Source organism: Amphimedon queenslandica, unplaced genomic scaffold (assembly GCF_000090795.2).
Source record: "Amphimedon queenslandica unplaced genomic scaffold, v1.1 AMPQUscaffold_13435, whole genome shotgun sequence".
NCBI classification, from domain to species: domain Eukaryota; kingdom Metazoa; phylum Porifera; class Demospongiae; order Haplosclerida; family Niphatidae; genus Amphimedon; species Amphimedon queenslandica.
Window position 1 is genome coordinate 153,126 of NW_003546329.1, and position 19,121 is coordinate 172,246.

The 19,121-nt window shown below is 33.4% G+C and overlaps 2 protein-coding genes across 2 annotated transcripts; both read left to right on the forward strand.

Moving 5' to 3' along the window:
• Positions 1 to 176: 176 nt before the first annotated feature.
• LOC100633339 (fibrillin-1-like) lies at positions 177 to 5,392 on the forward strand. The gene is made up of 26 exons (XM_019995688.1): positions 177 to 318; positions 468 to 713; positions 765 to 1,010; positions 1,056 to 1,304; positions 1,351 to 1,467; positions 1,515 to 1,637; positions 1,692 to 1,808; positions 1,860 to 1,979; positions 2,020 to 2,265; positions 2,307 to 2,432; positions 2,494 to 2,616; positions 2,664 to 2,789; positions 2,835 to 2,960; positions 3,008 to 3,121; positions 3,162 to 3,287; positions 3,340 to 3,462; positions 3,635 to 3,757; positions 3,800 to 3,922; positions 3,970 to 4,095; positions 4,145 to 4,270; positions 4,320 to 4,439; positions 4,487 to 4,606; positions 4,656 to 4,775; positions 4,831 to 4,952; positions 5,004 to 5,052; positions 5,103 to 5,392. Exons 1-26 carry the CDS (start codon positions 177 to 179, stop codon positions 5,273 to 5,275), a joined length of 3,672 nt encoding a protein of 1,223 aa, XP_019851247.1. The 3' UTR covers positions 5,276 to 5,392.
• A 2,340-nt stretch (positions 5,393 to 7,732) lies between these two features.
• LOC105312526 (nucleoporin NUP188 homolog) lies at positions 7,733 to 19,023 on the forward strand. Its single transcript, XM_019995712.1, has 45 exons — positions 7,733 to 7,759; positions 7,805 to 7,859; positions 7,906 to 7,979; positions 8,026 to 8,110; positions 8,279 to 8,445; positions 8,494 to 8,545; positions 8,595 to 8,654; positions 8,740 to 8,793; positions 8,857 to 8,904; positions 8,951 to 9,037; positions 9,607 to 9,758; positions 9,807 to 9,846; positions 9,897 to 10,091; positions 11,448 to 11,537; positions 11,620 to 11,685; positions 11,738 to 11,784; positions 11,867 to 12,048; positions 12,106 to 12,300; positions 12,351 to 12,483; positions 12,540 to 12,686; positions 12,747 to 12,973; positions 13,019 to 13,091; positions 13,140 to 13,256; positions 13,324 to 13,408; positions 13,467 to 13,634; positions 13,691 to 13,780; positions 13,829 to 14,017; positions 14,165 to 14,344; positions 14,399 to 14,466; positions 14,611 to 14,839; positions 14,905 to 15,062; positions 15,116 to 15,264; positions 15,367 to 15,458; positions 15,513 to 15,662; positions 16,565 to 16,633; positions 16,709 to 16,798; positions 16,857 to 17,021; positions 17,230 to 17,367; positions 17,412 to 17,483; positions 17,534 to 17,667; positions 17,714 to 17,792; positions 17,856 to 17,996; positions 18,128 to 18,292; positions 18,437 to 18,538; positions 18,741 to 19,023. Exons 1-45 carry the CDS (start codon positions 7,749 to 7,751, stop codon positions 18,954 to 18,956), a joined length of 5,286 nt encoding a protein of 1,761 aa, XP_019851271.1. The 5' UTR covers positions 7,733 to 7,748; the 3' UTR covers positions 18,957 to 19,023.
• Positions 19,024 to 19,121: the final 98 nt, after the last annotated feature.

Consider the following 19,121-nt stretch of genomic DNA (forward strand, 5'->3'; position numbering starts at 1 on the left):
CAATACCTGGTTAGGTCATGTCTCATTTGTGTTATCATTGATACTTTTTGTACATACAATAATTATTATGCTGCTTGTGTTCATTTATTTATAATCTAGATTTGGTTTTATCTAATAACTGTGATAATAATTGCAGTGTTATTCAACAAGGTATTTATAGATCTATACATATATACATGTACTGTATAATTAAATGCAATGCAGGATGTGCATATGGGAATGGAGGCTGTGAACACAATTGCATTACTACTACAAATAGTTCTTATTCTTGTTCATGCTTTACTGGATACAGGTTAAACAATGTGAGATTCTGTTCAGGTAATGTTTCTGCATATTATTAGCTTGTTTATTTTTGGGTGCATGCATATTGTATGTATGACTACGTTTTTCTTTTTCTACTTTGTGGTGGAGTTACTGTCTTGATATCTCACATTGAAGTATATCCATAATCCACGTGACCTTTATAGATATTGATGAATGCAGTGAAGGTACATCAGGATGTAATCAAATATGTTGTAATACTCTTGGAAGCTATACTTGCAGTTGTTACAATGGGTATGAACTGGACACAGATAATCATACCTGTATTGATATTGATGAATGTCTTGCTAATAATGGAGGATGTGAACATACTTGTGTAAATACTGTTGGTAGTTACTATTGCCGGTGTAACTCTGGTTATGAGTTGAATTATGATAGACATCAGTGTGATGGTAAGTAACATTAACTATATAATTTATACAATTCTAAATATTTTTAAAAAGATGTCAATGAATGTGCTAATGGTAACAATGCTTGTAACCAGATCTGTATCAATACTAATGGATCATACTACTGTGACTGCAATACTGGATATCGTCTTATAAGCAATCAAAGATACTGTGTAGACACTAATGAGTGCTCAACAAGTAATGGTGGCTGTCAGCAGCGCTGCTATAACACATATGGGAGCTATTATTGCTCTTGCTGGTCAGGATATTATTTGAATGCTACAACGAACAGATGTGAAGGTACAATTTTGTGCAACTTGTTTGAAATTTACTTTTATAACACAGATAGAAATGAGTGTTCTTCAAGTTGGAGCAATAGATGTCAGCATAATTGTCATAATAGAGATGGATGGTACTTTTGTAGTTGCAGACCTGGATACAGGTTACAATACAGCTACTATTGTTTTAACATCATTGAGTGTGAAAATAACAATGGTGGGTGTGAGCAACGTTGTATAGATACTACTGGATCTTACAACTGTGAATGCAATGTAACTGGCTATGCTCTTGATGGAGATCATCATGGGTGCTCACGTTAGTATAAAGTTTTTGATGCAGCGTAATACATTGATTTGTATAGGAAATTGTAGCACTGATCCCCTTGTCTGTCAGCAAGTTTGTCATAGTCACAATGATCTTTTAAATTGTTCATGTTATCCTGGCTACAGATTAACTGATGATGGGATAACCTGTGAAAGTAAACTGTATTTCATTGTTATAATAATATTGTAGTCTGGATTATAGAAATATATTTATGCTCAGAAAATGCAACAAACTGTAATCAAATTTGTACTGATACAAATAATAGTTTTATTTGTTCATGTAATGATGGCTATGAACTACAAAATGACAATGCTACATGTCAGGGTAATACATACACCATAAAGCTAGGTTACAATAATGATCATAAGTTTGTTATAGACATTGATGAGTGTATTAACAGTATCTGTGAACATAACTGTACCAATACTGATGGAAGCTACACTTGTTCATGTTATAGTGGCTACTCCTTAGATAATAATGGAAAAAACTGTTCAGGTATCAACTAATATGCAATGTATTGTGTGGATATAATAATACTGATTATAGATATCAATGAATGCCTTAATGAAAATGGAGGTTGTCAACAAAGATGTAATAATCAAAATGGTTCTTTTGAATGTTCATGCGAAGATGGATATGCATTAGAAAACAAAAAGTTTTGTTCAGGTATATTTTTGTCAATTATTTCTAATTTATTTGTAAATAGATATTAATGAATGCAGTGAAGGAATATCAGGTTGTGCACAATTATGCACAAACAACCCTGGATACTATAACTGTAGCTGTGAAATTGGTTATCAACTGGACAAAGATAACCATAACTGTACTGACATTAATGAATGTATTGATGATAATGGAGGATGTGAAGAAACCTGTTTTAACATAGTTGGCAGTTATGAATGTTCATGTTCTATGGGTTATCAGCTTGACATTAATGATCTAAATTGTACAGGTATTGTCATTTCTTTTATTTTTTGTATTAAATTTTGATAGATGACAATGAATGTAATCTTAATAACGGAGGTTGTGATGGAAGGTGTGAGAATACAGAAGGTAGCTACATATGTCTTTGTCCATCAGGATACTATTCACTTGACAGTACTGACACAAATTGCACAGGTTAGTTAGCTGAGCTTAAAAGCCTTAGGCACGTAATATTCAAAAGTTTTTTTTAATCTAGATATTGATGAGTGTAGCTCATTCAATGGTGGTTGTGATCATTATTGTAATAATACTATTGGATCTTATGACTGCTCATGTAAAACTGGATACATTTTATCATTTAATGAATACAATTGTTCAGGTTTGCACTGTAAAAGTATAATCATAGATCTATTATTAATATTGTAGATATTAATGAGTGCAATGACAATAATGGTGGCTGTAATCAAACCTGTACTAACACTATGGGTAGTTACTACTGTAGCTGTAAGATTGGGTATTATAATTTGACAGTTACTGCTGAGAATTGCTCTGGTATAATACATTAGTACAATGCACATGATATTGATTTACTTACAGACATCAATGAGTGTGAGGATAATAATGGTGGCTGTTCTCAAACTTGCATTAATACTCCTGGAAGTTTTAATTGTGAATGTTATGATGGATATGATTTCATTAATGGTAGCACTACAGACTGTACTGGTACATTTACCTATAAAAATATATGCAGTATTGATTGTAATGTATAGATATTAATGAGTGTCTTACTAACAATGGAGGATGTCAACATGTTTGTACTAATACAAATGGAAGCTACTATTGTACTTGTAATCCTGGCTACAATGGAAGCATTTTCTGTTCAGGTATATTTTTTATTTAAGGACTTTATTACTTTTTATGTAGATATTAGTGAATGTGAACTTGGTACTGATAACTGCACTCAACAATGCACTAATACTGATGGTAGCTTCTACTGTAGTTGCTATACTGGGTATATTTTCAATAGTAGCAATAATCACACTTGCATAGGTTAGAGCTTACACAAGCTGTATAAGTTCTATGTTTATTGATTTAATTTCAGATGATGATGAATGCTCACACAGTATAGTTCTTTGTGATCAGATTTGCATTAATACTGTGGGTTCATTTCAGTGTGGCTGCAACACTGGTTATACTTTAAGTGACAATGAAATAACATGCAAAGGTACATCTATTATATTGTATCTCATTATTGAGATTTATTGATAGATACGTTAAATTGATAGCACCCTTTGGCCTTTGGGTGATATCAATTTAAAGTATCCTCAGTGTTGGGTTATTAACCCATTTATTGGCATAGTATATAATGCACATTATATCAGTAGCCTTATATACAGATATTGGTGAATGTGATCTTGGTATTTCTGGTTGTTATCACACATGTATAAACACAGAAGGCAGTTACTACTGTGAATGTGAATCGGGCTATTATTTAGATTATGACAATCATACATGCATAGGTTAGTATTCAACTTAAGACGCTACAGTTGTATTAATCACAGATAATGATGAATGTGCTATGGGTACTGACACATGTGATCAAGTTTGTAGCAATGATCCTGGTTCATATAATTGTTCATGTCATACTGGTTATCTTTTGAAGTCTAATGGGATCACATGTCAAGGTATATAGAGTGCAAAAATTTTTGCAATGGAGTCTTCAAATATTTAGATATTAATGAGTGTCAGACTATTCCTGGCATTTGTGAACATACTTGTATCAATACTGATGGCTCATTTTACTGTGCATGTAACAATGGATTTACTTTGAACACCACAACTAATACAACTTGTATTGGTAAGGAACTAACTCTACATTGTTTTGATGCTTCATTGATATCATGTAGATATTGATGAATGTCATGATCAGTCAAACAATTTTTGTAATCAAAAGTGTACTAACACCAATGGCTCCTACTTGTGCTCCTGCAATACAGGATATAAGTTATTGGCTAGTGGACATGATTGTCTCGGTCTGCATTATATAATTTCTTTTATATAATTATTTTGCTTTAATTTCAGACATCAATGAATGCAATGACAATAATGGAGGCTGCTCAGATACATGTATCAATACTCAAGGTAGCTATCATTGTCAGTGTCTTGGAGGATATCAGTTGATTGACAGCAAAAATTGTGAAGGTACTGAAAATCCCTGATATATAGCTCTGACTTTATATTATATATAGATATAGATGAATGTGATACTAATAATGGAGACTGTGATCACAACTGTACTAACACTATTGGAAGTTTTCAGTGTTCTTGTTCTACTGGATATTATTTATGCGACAATGTATATTGTATAGGTAATTATATATTAAATTATAATGTCAACATTATTTTTATCTGATTTAGATATTGATGAATGTCTACAAGATGACTTGTGTGGGGATATTTGTCACAATACTAAAGGAAGTTATGAATGCAAGTGTCAAACAGGATATTACTTGGGTGATGATAATTACACTTGCCTTGGTTAGTATACTAATGTTATATGTGTAGCAATTTTATAATAATGATGATTATTAAGAAGTTAAAGTTAAAGATGACTCGAGTTTAGCTACAACATTATTAACTACTAGCATTATGGCATCTCAGACACCAGGAGATGAAGATAAAAATGTTACCACTCCAGATACTGTATGTATCAATGTAAGGATTACAATAAAATTATAACATTGATAATCTGCATAATTTTTATAGCAACATCCTACTGGTGATGTGACATACATCATAACAACTATTTTTGCATGTAAGTAAAAATTTATTGTTCTAACTTAGCTTACATATTGTATCTTTTAGCTACAACTTTTGTTTTGTTGGCAATTATTTTGATAGCTCTTCTTGTAATCATTAAAAATAAAAAGACCAATCAACCAAGTGATGATGATGGCAGTGACACAGTCAGGAAAAATAATCCATTGTATAACAATCATGTTTTCGTTCAAGAGAGCCTTTTGACATATGATATCTAATATTTTGCTGAGTTTGACTAGACTAATCTAGTGCTTATTATGTGTTAAAATGATTTATAAAGTTGCTCCAAAATTGGGCAAAAGATTCTGTACTATATGTAAAAACAGCTCAAGAAAGAATTCTCAATTTTTTGATACATTGTACATGTTTCAAGTTATATCTTAAGAAGTTTTTGAGTTGTTTATGAATTTTTAATGGTCCAATTAAATCTTAATTTATGCAATCATGGCTGAACTTAATGAATAAATACTTACTTACAAAAACAGTCATTAATTGATGTAGCTCCATTACTAATTGTACTTGTGTCAGGTGGGCAAGAAACACAATCATTTTGAGCCACACCAACACCATTATGTTCCTTTACTGCATGGCTTACACTGTGTGGCTTGATCATCAAGTTTTGAGGACATTCCAACAGAACAAATCAACTAATAACAATGGCAATAATTCTACTTAGCAAAATTAGTATCGAAACTCACTGCACATAAAGTTTCCATCAAGAACACCTCTACCAGGAGGACAAATATACTCAAGATCACTGACAAACAATGAACTTTTGATAGCAACATAAAGCATGTCATGAATGAAAAAGTTAATGCTTGGTAATTCATATTGAAAGTTTGTTGTGCTCTCTCTTAATAGAGTGGCATAAGGAAGGAGATTTTTGCCTTGACATGATATTGTGGTGTGAAGAGAATAATTAAATTTAGAGAAGAAACTAGTAAAACATCAAGAGTTCTGTTGCCAGAACCATACTAGTGTTGTGCAGTACTCTATTTTCTGTTTTAGTTCTAGTTTTAGTTCTACCAACTACTCCATTTCTACTTTTAGTTCTAGTTTTAGTTTTACCAGTACTCCATTTCTAGTTTTAGTTTTAGTTTTAGTTTTACCAGTACTCCATTTCTAGTTTTAGTTCTAGTTTTAGTTCTACCAGTATTCCATTTCTAGTTTTAGTTTTAGTTTTAGTTTTACCAGTACTCCGTTTCTAGTTTTAGTTCTAGTTTTAGTTTTACCAGTACTCCATTTCTAGTTATAGTTCTAGTTTTAGTTTTACCAGTACTTCATTTCTAGTTTCAGTTCTAGTTTTAGTTCTACTAGTACTTCCGTTTTAGTTTTAGTTTTAATTTTAGTTCCATGCCAAATTCTGATTCTGGCCTTATAGTTCTAGTTTTAGTCCTACTAATGCACCATTTCTAGGTGATTTTTATAATTTTTTAATGAAATTTAATTTTAATAACTTAAAAGGGTAGCATTTTAGTTCTAGTTTTAGTTTTAGTTATTCAAAGTGGTACCATTTTAGTTCTAGTTTTAGTTTTAGTTATTAAAAGGTCTCCATTTCAGTTCTAGTTTTAGTTTCAGTTATTAAAAGGGTAGCGTTTTAGTTCTAGTTTTAGTTCTAGTGATTTACAATTGCACATTTTAGTTTTAGTTTTAGTTTCAACTCCTTAATAGCTAAATCTTTAGTTCTAGTTTTAGTTCCAGTGCTTTAATTTGTCAAATTCTAGTTTTAGTTCTAGTTTTGGTTCTTTGTATCAATGTAGTTCAGTTCTAGTTCTAGTTCTTGGAGCTAGAACTAGGAGAAAAATAGGTGTACTAAAATAGATTTAGTTCTAGTTCCGTTGGAACTAGCACAACACTAAACCATACATCATTTTGTTTCTTCTCCTCTACAAATTGTACAGGCAGCTCTAGATTATTATAGTGATAGCTAAATGTGGGGAGTTTTTCTTTTTTCATAGAACAATGTGATAGGTTTATGGACCTATCTCTGGTATCAAATAACGCACAAAATATCAAGAGTAGAAAAAATAAAGAAATACATCCTATGAGGCACCAAAGAGCTTTACTGGAATATGAGTTCAATTGTTGAAGTACTACTATTACCAGTCTTTTCCTAAGCATTGATGTGCACACAGCTGATTGAACATCCAAAATTTCATAAATCGCACTTTAAAATGAATTCATTTTTTTCATTTTTTTTTTCAGAAATGTTGTAATTATGACTTAAGAAAGTATCATGAACAAAAACTGAATAAGAACTTAAACTGACAAAAATCAAAGTGCAAACACTTTAAGCAGCATGGTGTTACAAAAGATACATAACTAGACTATATATAGAGACTAATTATAATCACACAACACAATTGAAAAACCTAACAATAAATAGTTCAATTACCACACACACAGAAATGAAAGGTCAAAATTATTAGAAGTAAAAAATCAAGTTATACAGCAGTATTTTCAATCATCTCTGTACTTTTATCAGATTTTGGTGATACATCATCCGGAACACTTTCAGAGGAAGTTACTTATAATTATTATTTATCAATAATAAAATTATCAATAATAAAATAAAATTATCAATAATAAAATAAAATTATCAATAATAAAATAAAATTAACACGTGAAACAACGTGACTGTTTTTAGGGTGCGGTTACAGTTAGTAACCACTAACCACGTGGGAGGACAATATGGCGGAAAGGTTAGTTTGTATTTTATTCTGTTTTTTCCTCTTATTGCCTTTTAGGTCTGGTCAGAGCCTGTGGAAGATACTAACTGGCCATTCGGCTATTCAAAATACTGTGAGTGGAATGAGTTTGTGCTGAACATGGTACTTTATCTGTGTAGGACCTAATACTATCTGAAGTTAAAACAAACAAGTCACTTTTAGTTAGTGGTATAGCATACTTCAAGCCACCAAGGTACACGTTTATTTTTATTCTTGTTTATATATGTATTAATATACAGCTCTGCTTCAGAATCAAAACTATTGTCATCCAAAGATGTGTCAGGAAAAAGTGCCAAGTTTATTCAAGAAATCAGCAAGAAGCTTGTTAGTGAATTTTAATAATGACATTAATGATTATTGACTCATAAGGATTCATTATGTACTTGTGGGTTTAGTTAGTCTATCCTCCATTATGGGTTATACAAGTTATGCAATTTAAAACCAATTTATTATATTTTTTTTGTCACTCTAATTTGATTAACTTTTTTATAGAATTTAGACCAATGGCAAAGCTTCCTGATATTTAAGAGCTTCCTTCTTGAAGGATACTGTGGCTCACTTCAAGACATACATAATCTTTTACCTAATTCAGCAGATCACAGCACTCTATTAGTGAACATCGAGGACTATTACTATAGAGAAAGACTTTATATTCTTAGGTAACTAGGTCTTTATATTAAACTTGTGTAGTATTATTTTATATTTAGATGTGTGAAGCAAATTTTAGGTTATTGGCAAGATGGCAGTCATCCTTTTCGAGTTAGTTGTTTTGGTAAAATTATTTTGATAAAATATTCATTCACAATAGGTTGTGTATGAGAGATGTGTCGATGTGCTTGAGATTACTACTGTTGCATTTGTTTCTGGAGTGAGTTATTATTGTTGTTGTTGTTGTTTTTTTTTAACTATATACATGTATGTATACATACTTTTTACATGTATCTACTCTACAGGTCTGGAAACAGTTTGATAAGTCTGTTAAGGAAGAAATCCCAACTACTGTCGAGGTGATTGGCTATATTTTATTTCTTATTATAAATACAATATTACATGTACATGGTGTATGATAGACTCCTGATGGAGAAAGGAAATGGGTGCATCAATTACTCCTGGAGCAAGTACAGTGATGAATCATTGGATGATTAATTTAAAATTTATTTGTAGTGCGAATTGCTTGAGATTTTGCTCTTATTTTATAAAGATTTTGAATTTCCTCCAGAAAAAATTGTGGGCTCAATAAAACAATACCAGGTATGTATATTGATTTACATTGTTATGTACCAGTAAATACAGTAGTATATTACGGTTTCCCACAGGATTTTGGGCCAAAGACCCTGGCCTGCACTATAGTACAGGGTATTTTATCAATAATGGCTAGGAGATAATTCTCCATTTTTATATATTCTTTCTGATTCATATACATGTCCTTGTGTTGTGTATCAACTTTGAGCTGATTCCGATAAAAAAATGGATTTTTTATGAATTTTTAAAAGTGCTTAAAAATCAGGCCAACGACCAAAGGCTATAGCCTTTGCTCGTTGGCCAAATTTTGTCAAAAATGGCTAGGAGAGAATTCTCCAGTTTTATAATTTTTCCTGATACGTATACATGTTCTAATGTTGTGTATCAACTTTGAGCTGATTCCGATCAAGTCTGGATTTTTTATAAATTTTTCAAGTTGCTCCAAATGCATGTATGAGCTGTCATGCTGTAAATCTAGTTCATTTAGCATGCTTTGTGGGAAACCCTGTAGTTTATACTGTACACTGTACATTAATATACACACATATATACATTGTATGTACAGTTCATTTCAATAGGGTATTGGGTTTGGGTATGAATCACGTGGTCGTTGTCATTTGGATGTCTCATCTCAGCTCCTTTCCTGTCACATCAATCACTTGTATACTATCATATTACTGGAAGCATTCTATATTGAGTGGCTACTGAAAAACAAAAGTGATCCGGCCAAGTACTGATAAAAAGACAGTGTATTTTGTATTTTATTATTATTTTTTAGACTACATAAGCATCGTTTGAGTGGTTTCAAAGAATCTAAGGTTTATGCCTAATGGCTGTATATACTAGTTTTATTTTGCTTACTATATAGTCAATAGATAGTCTATTACAGGAGGAGCCCTCCCAGTGTTCACCGCTGCTCCTGGCTTGGTCTGTACTCTGCTACATGTTGACTGACGATGAGGATCAGGTTAAATACCTTGAGCAAATGAGACAACTTGACTGTCAGTCTACCTTTGCTTATCTCCTGAAAATGCTGGAAAGTCCCTTTTTATCTGGAGATAGGGTACGTTTTGTGTTGTTTTATCATTTTGTTTGAACAACATAATTTTAAAATAATGATATTATTTAACATAACCAATTAATCATGTCTAACTGCAGGGTTTCCCACAATGTGTGAGCTACATGTAAACCGCATGAGCTTCATGAGCTGACAAGCACTATAATACAGCACGTGGCATTTGGAGCAACTTTAATGGGTATTTTACTTGTCACGGATTTCTTGACGATGGAACGAATGGGTTTTTTACTTGTCACGGATTTCGTGATGATGGAACGAATGGGTTTTTTACTTGTCATAGATTTCGTGACAATGGAACGCATGGGTTTTTACTTGTCACAGATTTTGTGACAATGGAACTAATGGGTTTTTACTTGTCGCAGATTTCGTGACAATGGAACGAATGGGTTTTTGCTTGTCACGGATTTTGTGACAATGGAACTAATGGTTTTTTACTTGTCATAGATTTCGTGACAATGGAACGAATGGGTTTTTACTTGTCACAGATTTCGTGACAATGGAACTAATGGGTTTTTTACTTGTCATAGATTTCGTGACAATGAAACGAATGGGTTTTTACTTGTCACAGATTTCGTGACAATGGAACTAATGGGTTTTTTACTTGTCATAGATTTCGTGACAATGGAACGAATGGGTTTTTACTTGTCACAGATTTCGTGACAATGGAACTAATGAGTTTTTTACTTGTCACGGATTTTGTGACAATGGAACGAATGGGTTTTTGCTTGTCACGGATTTTGTGACAACGGAACTAATGAATTTTTGCTTGTCACAGATTTCGTGACAGTAGAACGAATGGGTTTTGCATATTAAAAAAATTCATAAGAATTTGTTTTGATTGGAATTAGCTCAAATCGAAAAAATTATTAAAATGGAGAATTATCCCCTAGCCATTTTGACAGTATTTTGCGAAAGACCAAAGGCTATAGCCTTTGGTTGTTGGTCTGATTTTTGAGCAACATTTAAAAATTCATAACAAATCCAAACTTGATCGGAATCAGCTCAAAGTTGATACACAACATAAGAACATGTATATGTATCAGAAAATATTATTAAAATGGAGAATACTCTCGGAGACATTTTTGACAAAATTTGGCCAAGACTATAGCCTTTGGTCATTGGCCTGATTTTTGAGCAACTTGACAATCCACTAACAAGAAGCTGCATGAGTACTATGTCGAAATCCTGAACCCTGTAGTACATGTACTAAATAAACTGGAGATCAAAAATTTTAAAAGCCATCAAGTAGACATTAACATGTACTAGTTGTTATATACATAATTGTGTATCAGTAATGGACGTTTATTTAAGTTTTGAATGTTTTTCTCTTTTTTTCCATAGCCTGTTGCTGTAGTGGGTAAGAGTATTATCAATACACTCGTGAGTTTAGTCATATCACTGTTCAGTGAGGACTCACTTGGTGATATTCAGGTAAACCATTAATCCTTCTATTATAATAATAATAATATTATTATTATTATTGTTATTATTATTATTGGTATACCATGTGTAGGTATTACTTGATATTAGCTCACACGTGCTAACTCATCCAAGATTGAGACTAGAGTTTTGGGAAAATGTAATTATCTATTTGAGTTTATTAACAATGTACTCAATCATTCTCTGAATAGGGTCTGGATGATGGATTAGGTGTACTACTAGTATCAGCAGTGAAAAGGTTAACTTAATTACCTTATACCATTAACCCCAACAGTCACTCTTCCAACATTACTTGTTGCCTGATATTATGTATACTTTAGGTTACCATTTGAAATTGATCATGTATTGAAGTTGCTTCTCTCGCTATCACAAGACGAGCTCTCTGCCCAGAGAGTCTTCATGTTACTCAATGAACTTAATTTCTACACAGAAGAGTGTCCTGATAATGTTCTCAATAATACTAATCTCATACTTAAGCATCCGAGAGTACTATTTGAGAAAGGTACACAGTTACATACAAGTATAACTTGTGATGTTCTTGTTATTATATTCATTGAAGAGTATTTGTCTCTTGGTCTCCCTCCATTACTGATGCCTCCTGGTACTAAAGGAGTTGTTAGCTGCAGCACTGATGTGATGGAGGAAGAGGATAAAGAGCCTCCTAGGACCATATGCTGGGAATTGATGTACTCAGTTTGGGATTATTTTGCAGTTCAATTGATACACTTACTCCATACATCCGGGATAGGAATGAGTATAAATGATAGTGCAAATAATAATGCTTCATTCTGGGCATTTGTATAGGCTCAGAGAGTCATCCAGTTGTAGACTATGTGACAATGATTATTAAACTCACAGCAAGAGTGATCAAGTATAACTGGTCTGTTTCATTCAACATTGGCCCATTGCTATCTAATGTATACAGCGTGTTACATAAGTAAGCTCATCATCACTATTACTGTTACTACTCCAGTACTGTATTATTGTTCCCAGGTTTTCTGGATTATTGCATCCACCAGTATTTCTCATAGCCGAATGTATCAATTGCTTGGCAGTGATGGCAGAGAATCAAGCAAAAGAAGTTTGGAGACAGTTAGCTCAGACTGGATTTCTACCACAATTAATCGGATCACCACAAGAGTAATTATAAAACCAAATACATTGCATTACATTGGTATTTCCCCCCTTCCTGTGCTACAGTCTACAGATATCTCCCAGTCATTATTGTAATATTCTAAATGTCTGGGAGAGAGCTCACGGGTGCTATGCTGTGACTCTAGCAATGATGAGACTCCTACACAGCAGTCTATCCTCCTCTGATACCATATCTGAGTACATGCTAGCCACTATTGTGTACATTATGCAGGCTGTGTTTCTAACCAGTCAGAACTGGAGGTATAATAGCCAGAAGGACAGAGAAGAGTTCTGTATGTGAAGACATTACACAGTTCATTCATTTCCTTATATTTTAGGTCATCTCATATTGAAGCTTTGTCTCAAGGTATTGGAGACTACTGCTAATAAAGCTAGTGACAGTATTCATACGTAAGTAGACTCACTGTTCACTGTACTAGTGTATTGTGTATTGGTTAGTATGCTACATGATTTCACTGTTGATTTGCTGTTAACATCATCCGGACATGTACTGATAATCAATGTACTTGGTATGGGAGTCAGCACTGTTAATAAACTGATGGCATCGTCTCACAAGTTAGTCCATCTTCTTCTAGCATCTTCTGAAGTTTTTCATATTCTATGTGTGTGTTTGCTGTTTTAGTTGGTGTCAGACTTCAGTACCAATTGAGTCTTTAAAGATATCATTCAAAATCACTGATCTCTTATTGCAATGCAAGAAAACTGAAGTGAGCTTGCTATTTTTTATTAACTATTTTAAATATTAAATATTATTATTGTATGTAGTCAGTGACACCATTGGAGGAGGCCCTAGCTACAAGGACAGTTGGTCATTCGTTCTTTTCAGCCTCTACTCCTCAACACATTGTGACTAGACTGGCTTCATACATATACCATCATGATGACAACACTGTACCCATATCAGCCATCCAACTACTAACAAGACTAGCATCTGTATGTGTACAGTACATCATATTTAATGTATTTTTTATTTTATTATATCATGATAGGTAGCTCCAATGTCAATGTTCTCTTGTCTTGGTCAAGAGGCACTTGCTCTTAGGGATAATTTTGTTACTCGTCTGTCAGCAAGGACTGAAGTATGGTAGAGGGTTTTTTAGTCATTCTATACGAGCTATTTTTATTAGAGTAATAACCTGAGGATTGCTATACTTAATCTCATATCAGTATCAATGGGGACGCAGCCAGGACTACTGGAGTTGTTCCTATCGTTGAGCCTACGCAGGAAGAATGACTCAACCAGTCAGAAGAAAGAAATGATAAGACCTGATAGCTGCCTCTATCCTGTTCTGAATATGATTGATCCTAAGCACCAGGTACAGGCATGAGAGTGTATGTGTATCTATTATAATTATGACTGCTGCATTCATGTACATGCAATTATTATGCATATCAAATGTAGCAGTAATACTTTTATTTATTCATCAAGTACCGCAGTAGTAGTTATATTTCATTATGATTAGGTTCCTCCAGTTGTTTCTTCATTGCTTTCTGCTGGTATGCACCTGCTAAGAGTCCTCTGGGAGGGTAGACATGTTGCTGCTCTTGAGGCTGTTAGATCCTCCGATAAATTCTGGGAGCACCTCATGAAGGTTCTTTATGATAATTTGCCTCATCAATCAGTGGAGCAAGACACCCAACAGGTACTGTATTATATTAGTCAATGTAGACTTTTATAGTGTGATTGTATTGTGTAGACTCACAAGATACGTATCTGTGTGGAGATATTTCATATAATAGCATTGGAATTATACTATGTTAATGTGTAAGCAGTATTTCCTATTGTGTATTTTATAATTTTTATGACATACATTGTATTGAAAGTTTATGTAATGAGTTTGTACATATAATATGTAGATGAACTTATGTTGCATTTAAATTATCATTGTTTATTATTATTATTATGTAGAGGTGATATTGATAAGGATCTTATTACATCGATTGGGAAGTTTGTGTCTGATGGTTTATACAAAAGAGTGTGTAAAGTATTCCAGGCCAAGCCACAAGTGGAAGACTCAGAGCTGTCCTATAAGAGTGAGGTGGGGGCAGCTGCTACTGTCTCTGTGGAAATAATTAAAGTACAATATGACCTAGCTGAGGTTTGGAAGAGATTCCTTCTAGTAGCACTCCATCATCATGTAAGCTATAATTAAATTAAATTATTTATATTATTATGATTAATTTATTGACTGATGATCATTAGGAGTCATTATTTGAATTACACAGTAACGACAAGAAGGAGGTACTCCTCCAGGAGCTTTTAGCTTCTCTCATGGTTCAAACAGAGCGACTCCCACAGAGCCTGTCGGTTGTAACCGAACTGCTTACCCTCTATCTCTCCTTATTGAAGAAATGGACCAGGTATAGCAATGAATTAACTGTGACTGTGTGTTTATTATTGTGTGATTTTCTAGTGTTACTATCCCTTGTAAAGTGATTGGGAGGTTCATCGAGATACTCTTTTCTTTCATTAATTGCGAATATCATCCCAACCTGTGGGAGACTCTGCCTCTAGTGTATTCGTGTTTGATTTGTATCGTACGGTCACTGAAGCAAAATGAAAGTAAGAAATATTAGCGAGTGTGTATGTATGCATTGTTTCATGCCTGAACTGAAGTATATCCTCCATTGTGCTCACACAATTGTACATTAATTTCTTTCTTAGCTGAACTGGAAGTGCGTTACACTCATGGTTTGATACCACTCATAGTACAGACACTCACCCACTACACTCAATACTTATCAATGAGCACTAAGGTACGTCATTCTTTCTTATGCATGTATATACATGTATTTGTTCATTCATTGTAGCATTATCCTGAAGTGTATAGCGTGTACTTGCTGTCTGAATTAACAGCAACAATACTTGAGGATGATGAGAGTGACCAGGAGTGGTTGCTCTTATTACAGGATCACTCTGTTGTCATGATATTAGTCCAAGCTTGTATTGGACATTGTGAGGTATGGTAGGGAGACATTGGGTAATAGTAATAGTAATGATAAAGAGAATATTGATACATACGTACATATTCTTATGTTGTGTAGAAGGTTTAAGCTGATTCTGCTCAAGATTGTTTTTTTACAAATTTTTTAAGTTGCTCCCTACCAGGCTAAAGTTCCTGTACAAGGACATTGGCCAAATTTCATCAAAAATGACTAGGAGAGAATTCTTCATTTTTATAATTTTTCCTTATACGTATACATGTACTTATGTTGTGTAGAAAGTTTGAATTGATTCCAATCAAATTTAGATTTTTTATGAATTTTTAAAGTTTCTCCAAAATTAGACGAAAGTCCCTGTACTATAGTACAAGGTATTTGGCCAAATTTTGTCAAAAATGGCTAGGAGACAATTCTCCATTTTTATAATTTTTTCTGATGCATATACATGTTCTTATGTTGTGTAGCAAGTTTGAACTAATTCCAATTAAAATTAGAATTTTTATGAATTTTTTAAGTTGTTCCAAAATCAAGTCAAAGTCCCTGTACTATAGTACAGGGTATTTGGTCAAATTTTGTCAAAAATGACTATAGGATACAATTCTCCATTTTTATAATTTTTCTGATGCATATGCATGTTCTTATGTTGTGTAGAAAGTTTGAACTGATTTTAATCAAATTTAGATTTTTTATGAATTTTTAAAGTTGCTCCAAATTGAGCCAAAGTCCCTGTACTGTAGTGAGAATATGGGAACTATTGTATTTCATGCTAAATAGCTGAGTATTACAGTTTTTAATACTTGTTCTAATATCTATAAAAAATTTTCAGCTAATCCTAATCAAAAATTGGATTTTTTAGAAATTTTTATCACAAATTAGTAATTATATTTGACCTGATGTCTCAATACTGTGTTTTATGATAGGCACTGTCACATCCAGACTTTGTGAATGCTTGCTTTTCTTTCTTCCTGACACTGGCCATGTCAAATAAGGTACTAATGTTAATGTTATCATTTAAATGTCTCACTTATATATATGTACATATTGCTTATTTTTGTCTTTTGTAGGGCTCTAGGGTTCTTTCAGGCAACAACATATTTCAATTACTTAATGTTAGTTTGTGTGTTGTTGTGGACAAGCTCAACCCTCAGATTCAGGTTATGCACTACCACAGTCAATGAGTCAATGATAAGTATATCATTCCTGTGTCTATAGATAGGAGATGTTAAGAGTTTAAAGGAGTTGATGCCTCCCTCTCAATGGCTGAAGGTTTGGCTGTCAGCTCTAAAGCTAGTCAGCAATCTCTTATGCTCGCAAGGACATTATGTGATAGAGCCTGTCATTAACTTCATAGGAGCTCACTATGATAGATTAGCCTGGGTAAGAAAGAACTTAAAGAAGAACAAATACATTACTAATGTTGTAATGTGCGTCTATGAATTAATGATATAAGGTTTCTGAGGGACTGAAAGCTAAAATATTGTATATGTACATTGTACACATAGAAGCCATTAAAATAATACTATAGTGCTCATTCACTTCATTGTTGTCTTATTTATTTAACTTAAGTATTATTATATTTCCTAAGGTTCTTGATATTTACATTGCCACTCGTTTCATGGAGTCACTGGAAGAGACAGAGAGTGTGTGTCAGTTCTTTCAAGTGCTAGTGGAGTATCGCTCACAATGGAGGACAGTGCTACTTCAACAGCACAACATAACAATCGTATGCTTAAAATATGAGTAAAATAGTTTACTAATTGATAATAGGAGAGGCTTCTTAATCTATTTAATGGTGCTATAGCTGTGCTACACAGGAATAGAATAAAGGATGTCATTAAAGTAATCTATGTATTATTATTATTTTTAATGAAATTATTTCTTAATTTTAGACCATGGACAGTCATGGTCTACTTCAACCTGAGGAGTCTTCCAATGCTATTAAAACAAAGGAGCATTTCTCACCAAAAGTAAATGATGATTCTTGGATAAAGTTCAGTCCTGCCTACTTAAGAGTCAGGGACAAGTTAGTTTAAACACTCTAGGCTTTACTTGTCTCCTATCATTACTAGATTAGTATCAATCTCTATATCTTGTTTGTCAGTTCTCAACTGCTACACTCCTCCACTGAATGACCTCTTTATGTGTTCTGTACGTTATAAGACACAACTCCTAAAAATCCTAATTATTACTTTCAATTGTGTGTTTGTTTAGTTTACACAGCCATTGGACCTTTTGGAGTGGCCACCTCTCTTTCATCTTTTCTTTGATCTACCTGTATTGGATCCAACTTGTCCTCCATCAATCAGCACACTGACTGGTACACTCAATGTTGGCTGTGAGCTATTGAAAAAGGTATAAAACCTATCATGCACAATTTGTACAGTACTATGATTTATTATTATTATTATTATTTCTTATTATTATTATTATCATCATCATCATCATTATTATTATTATTGTTGTTGTTGTTGTTGTTTATGTAGTCTGATCCTAGTACTCGATCTTCTTTTGTGACTGTCCCGCCGTTTCGTAGTCCATCAAAATCTTCTCCTCTGAAGAGTCCTGTTACCCCTGCTCCTCCACATCGCTCACACTCTACTCCTGCAGTCCAGCAGAAACGTGCAGAGATTTTGCTTATGTTGGAGCTAGTAAGATTTATTTATTGATAATGATAATAATAATTTTTATTGCATATTATTAGTATTGCATATCTTTGCTTAACTTTTGAGTTACCTATCATCTTTGTTAACATAGGTTTTCTTTATGATTGTATATATTGTGATGATTTGTAGGCAGTTGTATTGCTAATGTCACAGTCAGTCCGTTATATCATTGACAGTGAAGTTGATATTGTTCAGAAGCAAGCACTGAAGAAGCTACTTGTTAGTGAACTGGTAAGTACATGATGATACTCTTGATGCTACTATTATGAACTACTATGAATTGTTTCTTTTAATGCATATAACCTACTTTCTTACACCATTTACTGACACAGCATCATAGATGTGAACACAGTGTGATATTGTGCACTTACTGGTACTTTCAACCACAAATATAATAGATATTTGATCACATCTGCCTATTTGGCTTGTGTAGGGCAACTTCTGTCAGGTTTTGATACTCAATTTTCATCGTAAAGGAGCTCCTTCTCCTCGCTCATCAAGTCGTCTCTCTCTCTCAAGCTCGCGTACAACAACTTCACAAGACAGTTCATCAGGCAGAGCTAGCAGCAGTCACAGCTTCAGTGATGGACTGGAGCAGGGATTGTTCAAACTAGCCGATATGTTCTACAAGAGCAAACTCCTCTCCTAACGCATATTTTTGTTTTAATATCCACTTTTACATAAAATAAACTCCCGCACTCTGAGAATGAACCAAACATTACCAATAGAAAAGTTTCAGGCTTGCCTGACTTATGGTTATGCTTACACTACTATAGATATAATAGTATTTTATGATCTATGATGTGGTTATCTA

What these genes read in the sequence shown, in the direction of transcription:
- LOC105312526 (XM_019995712.1), top strand. An exon ending in ATCAATTACTCCTGGAGCAA is followed by an intron (nt 8,905 to 8,950) that starts GTACAGTGATGA and finishes ATTTATTTGTAG; the next exon opens with TGCGAATTGCTTGAGATTTT. An exon ending in GTCTGTCAGCAAGGACTGAA is followed by an intron (nt 13,781 to 13,828) that starts GTATGGTAGAGG and finishes TATTTTTATTAG; the next exon opens with AGTAATAACCTGAGGATTGC.
- LOC100633339 (XM_019995688.1), top strand. Translation starts at nt 177, where the DNA reads ATGTACTGTATAATTAAATGCAATGCAGGATGTGCATATGGGAATGGA. An exon ending in TGACAATGCTACATGTCAGG is followed by an intron (nt 1,638 to 1,691) that starts GTAATACATACA and finishes AGTTTGTTATAG; the next exon opens with ACATTGATGAGTGTATTAAC. An exon ending in CAATGAAATAACATGCAAAG is followed by an intron (nt 3,463 to 3,634) that starts GTACATCTATTA and finishes CCTTATATACAG; the next exon opens with ATATTGGTGAATGTGATCTT.